This window comes from Monosiga brevicollis, genomic scaffold (assembly GCF_000002865.3).
Source record: "Monosiga brevicollis MX1 MONBRscaffold_30 genomic scaffold, whole genome shotgun sequence".
NCBI lineage: Eukaryota > Choanoflagellata > Craspedida > Salpingoecidae > Monosiga > Monosiga brevicollis.
Window position 1 is genome coordinate 459,241 of NW_001865067.1, and position 4,171 is coordinate 463,411.

Genomic DNA, 4,171 nt, shown 5'->3' on the forward strand with positions numbered 1-4,171 from the left:
GGTGGGGGAGAGGGAAAGAGAGGGCACGACGGGCTGATCGCGACAGAGAGGGAGAGCGAGAGAGAGAGAAGCTCTCACCAGCGAAAAAAATGCGCTGAACACACACACACACACACACACACACACACACACATAACGGTTACAGCAAAACGGCATAGTGTTGCGCAATGTGTGGAAAGATGAGGAGTCAGAGCAAAACGACGTGCCACATCATCGCACCACCTGATGGACTATGCTTTGCGACCTGCCATCGCATCTACCTAAACCAATGTTTCCCGAGCAGCACCCGCCCACCACGACCCACCACGACCCCGCTGCCATATGTACACGACCCACCACGACCCCGCTGCCATATGTACGCGCGCTTCCCTCACTCGCTCTCTCTTTCGAATGAATGTGTAACCACTGTGGCACTTTAGACCCACGCGGTACGCCTAACCCACTCAAGCAAATGTTGTGCAGATGTGAGGGTATGTTACGAGTACGTTGGGTTTGCCTTGAGAATGGTTTGATGCGTGTGATGATGGGGTGCTGTGCTGATCGTCTCTGCGTTAGCTCGCTTTCTATCTCTGAAACGTTGTAGTTGGCCATAATCTCTCTTCTCAAGCTGTACTTTTGAAGGTAAGGGATGCACACACATGACAACATCTCTTAAGTTGATCGAATTGAGCATCTCTCTCTTTTCGTCTCTTTGGGTTTGAATGTTGATCTCTCTCTCTCTCTCTCTCTCTCTCTCTCTCTCTCTCTCTCTCTCTCTCTCTCTCTCTCTCTCTCTCTCTCTCTCTCTCTCTCTCTCTCTCTCTCTCTCTCTCTCTCTCTCTCTCTCTCTCTGCCTCCCCCTCTCTCTCTCTCTCTCTGTCTCTCTCTCTCTCTCTCTCTCTCTGTCTCTCTCTCTCTCTGTGATTTTGCTGAAAGGTCAAACGGCAGTCGGGACGGGTGGTTCGACAAGATTTGAACACCGAATAGGGTGAGAATTCACGTGTCTATGTTATCGTTTGGCGGTGCCACTACTCCATCATTGTTCCCATCCAGAACACACTCGCTTGCGCATCCCGATCGCGCGATTGACGAGTTTACAAACGCACTGCCGTTTGCGCTTCATGCTTGTAAACTGCTCGTGCCCCGCTCCAACGACCAATGCCTGACACAAGCCCATGCGTTGCTTGCGCGCCATCTCGACCCAGTACTCGCTTGCCCACCACATCCCACCCACCGCTTGTCCAGTTTTGGGGAGAAGCAGCTCCCCAGAACTCGACTGCCCATGGTTGTTCTTCGTTTTGCTTGTTATTGTTGTTGTTGTTGGTTGGTTCCCTCAAGAGCCGACGATGGATGACCTGTGCCTCTCACATGCCATCAACCCTCCCCTCCCCATGCTTAGACTCTCCCCCACCACCGCCGTTGACCACAACCTTTTTGGCCTCTTGACCACAATACCCACTAACACCCCACCGCCGCCTTTTGCGACCAAAAACGTCTTTCGTGTCCAAGGTGAGAGATTCTTGTAAGGACGCACTTTTGTTCTCTTTGTGCGATTTTTTTCTTTTTTTTCCTCTCTCTCTCTCTCTCTCTCTCTCTCTCTCTCTCTCTCTCTCTCTCTCTCTCTCTCTCTCTCTCATATCACACGTTCGGCAACCGCAGACCCTGCCCGTGTCGCGTTCAACAATTACCAGTACGCCGTGCAGCTGAAGGTAACAGGCCTTGACCGTGCTTCTTCCTCTTCTCTTTTCTCTTTTCTCTTGGCTGTTTTCGAAGGAGTTGGTGTAGAGACTCAAGAGCCCTTGCTGGCTTCATATGCAGCCCTCATCCGTACCCGACCTTTTTTTTTTTTTTTGCGCTCCTTAGTAGGCGTTTCTCGGAGAGGCAATGGGCAACGACTGATCGCCACCGGGACAACGTTGTGTACCTTCTTCAAAAAACAAGATGGCCGATCTTGAGCCCAGTTCAGGCGCTGCTTGGCTGCGAAAACCCGACGGCAGTTGGGATCTCAAACGTGTGACGCTCTTGTTCATTGTCCATCATTGGCTTCGCGACACCAGTACGTTCTGTGGTGGCTCGCAGCAAACGCAAAGGATCCGACGCTCGCCCGAGCCTCCCACACCTTCCCGCATCTCTCACCCGATTCTGCGCGTCGTATTTTCAAATGCACGTAGACGTTCGGGACGTTTACTTGGTCTGGGACGGTCAGCGTCGCGATCTACGAGAGCACTTTCGCGCCGCGTTTTCCGCCCTACCCCCCTATGGCGTGCAGCTGCAGTTTACCGCCCGTGATGGCCGCCAAGCCCACTTTGACCTCAGTTTCCGAACAAACAAGAGCAACGGCCAGGTCTGCTCCATGCGCGACTACCTCACCCAAGCCTCACGCTCTGCCACACAATACTTTGCCAACTTTCTCGCCAGTCTGCAAGACGACGAGGTACGTACACACAGGAGCATCAGGCGCCGTGGTCGTTGCGTCTTGCTGCGGCTCGGGCCCAGGCCCGACGTGTTTGTTTATCCGCTACCCCCTTGTTTTCAACTCTCTGTTCCCATCATTATCCTCACCGTGTCTGCTTCGGGGCCTTTCCTCAACAGCCCAATGTGTTTTCCAATACATTGAGCTTCCTCGTCAGCCGCGAACCCCTGAGCCTCCTCTTCGACCTGCCTATTGATAAAGATGGCACCATGACCAAGCCCTCGGACATGTTTGAGCGTACGTCGAAATGCAAGCAGTTGTCTGTCATCGTTTGTGCTACTGACAACAAGCCCTGTGCTCGGGGTCCCGTGTTACTACTTTGTCTTACCTTTACCCACCTGCTTGTAGGCCAACTGAGCCACTTGGTGAAGCGAGCCGGCGGAACCTCCATCCCCATCAGCCGACTCTTCTCCGCCAATCCCATGCCCCATCAACGGCGCGTGCGCGCTGCGCTCATGCGGGGCCTGGCCACCATTGGCTACGACTTTCTTCCGCGAACTTTCAAGCCTGCCTGGAAAGGCGAGCTCCGTACGTTTCCTGCCACTTTCATAGCCAAGGCTGCTCAATGTTTTTTTTCTTCTTCTTCTTCTTCTTTTCCTTGTTTTTTCCAGCACAAATCGGCTTGTTTTGGCGTTGCTTCGTGTTTGCCACAACTCGCATCCCTTTGAACGACAGAGGCTTGACTCATGTGCTCTTGAGGATCGCTTGCCATTCCATTTTGTGGTTCTGCGCCATGTGTCCCCTGTTGGCACCAATAGAACCCGCCATCTCTGCTGATGTGCTCGAGGGCTTGGAGGTGGTCCCTTTGCGACGACCAGCCCAAACTACCCACGTGAGTCACCCAGAGTCCCCTCCTCAGCAGCTCTGGGTGTCTGGAAAGGACGAAGCCGCCGACGGGAGTGCATCAGCGACGAGCTCGCGCCGCGATTCGGGTTCTGCGGCCGCGGCAACGGGTGCGACTTCCACTGTTACCCAACCTTCCACGACTACCAGTGATCATGCCCTAGGCACGAGCAAGCCGCGTAAGACAAGTGCGAGCAAGCCAAAAACATCGGCTCTACCAAGCACTACCTCTGAGGGCTCCTCAGCCTCACCGCCCGTCTCTGCCTCCACCGCCAAGCCAGCACCGGGCCCTCGGAAAAATGGTAAGGGGCGCACTGCTGCCGGCGACTCGAGCGGGACTGCAGCACGGGGGCGGCCCCCTACCAAACGCGCCAACACCAAAGCCAAGGGCAATGCCGACCTTGAAGCTGCAGAACAGCTTCTTCTGCTCGCGCAGGCCTCTGATTGATTGATGGCCTGCCGTGCGGCCTTCACTCTGCACCCTTTTGGTCAACCTGTGTTCTTCCGCTGAGCGGAACTTGAAAAGATGACCAGATTGGTCCATGTCCCCCAGTCGCCCGCCACAAACTTGGCAAGTCCTAGAGATTTTCTTTGTTGTTGTTGTTGTTTTTCTCCTTTGCTTTGTGAAATGTAGGCATGCATCGGAAACACTGCTTAGCGCTACTTGGGCGCCCCGTCCTTTGTACGGAGCGCGGGCGTGAACACTCAATGAAAATACCAATTCAAAATGGACATTTCAATTCAATGGAGCTTGCCTGTTATATCACAAAGGCGGCCACACGCTGCGCATGATATTGAAAGATGATTTGAGCTGAGACAGTAGAGCGGTTGCACTTCTCTCACAGGGGGGAGGGGGGGGGGGGGGGGGGGGGGGGA

The 4,171-nt window shown here is 54.2% G+C and overlaps 1 protein-coding gene across 1 annotated transcript; it reads left to right on the top strand.

The window, feature by feature from the left end:
* Positions 1-701: 701 nt before the first annotated feature.
* Positions 702-4,033, top strand: MONBRDRAFT_34141 (uncharacterized protein; the record flags this gene model as incomplete). The annotated part of the gene is made up of 6 exons (XM_001749384.1): positions 702-939; positions 1,496-1,669; positions 2,151-2,413; positions 2,572-2,689; positions 2,801-2,980; positions 3,211-4,033. 6 exons carry the CDS (start codon positions 702-704, stop codon positions 3,741-3,743), a joined length of 1,506 nt encoding a protein of 501 aa, XP_001749436.1. The 3' UTR covers positions 3,744-4,033.
* Positions 4,034-4,171: the final 138 nt, after the last annotated feature.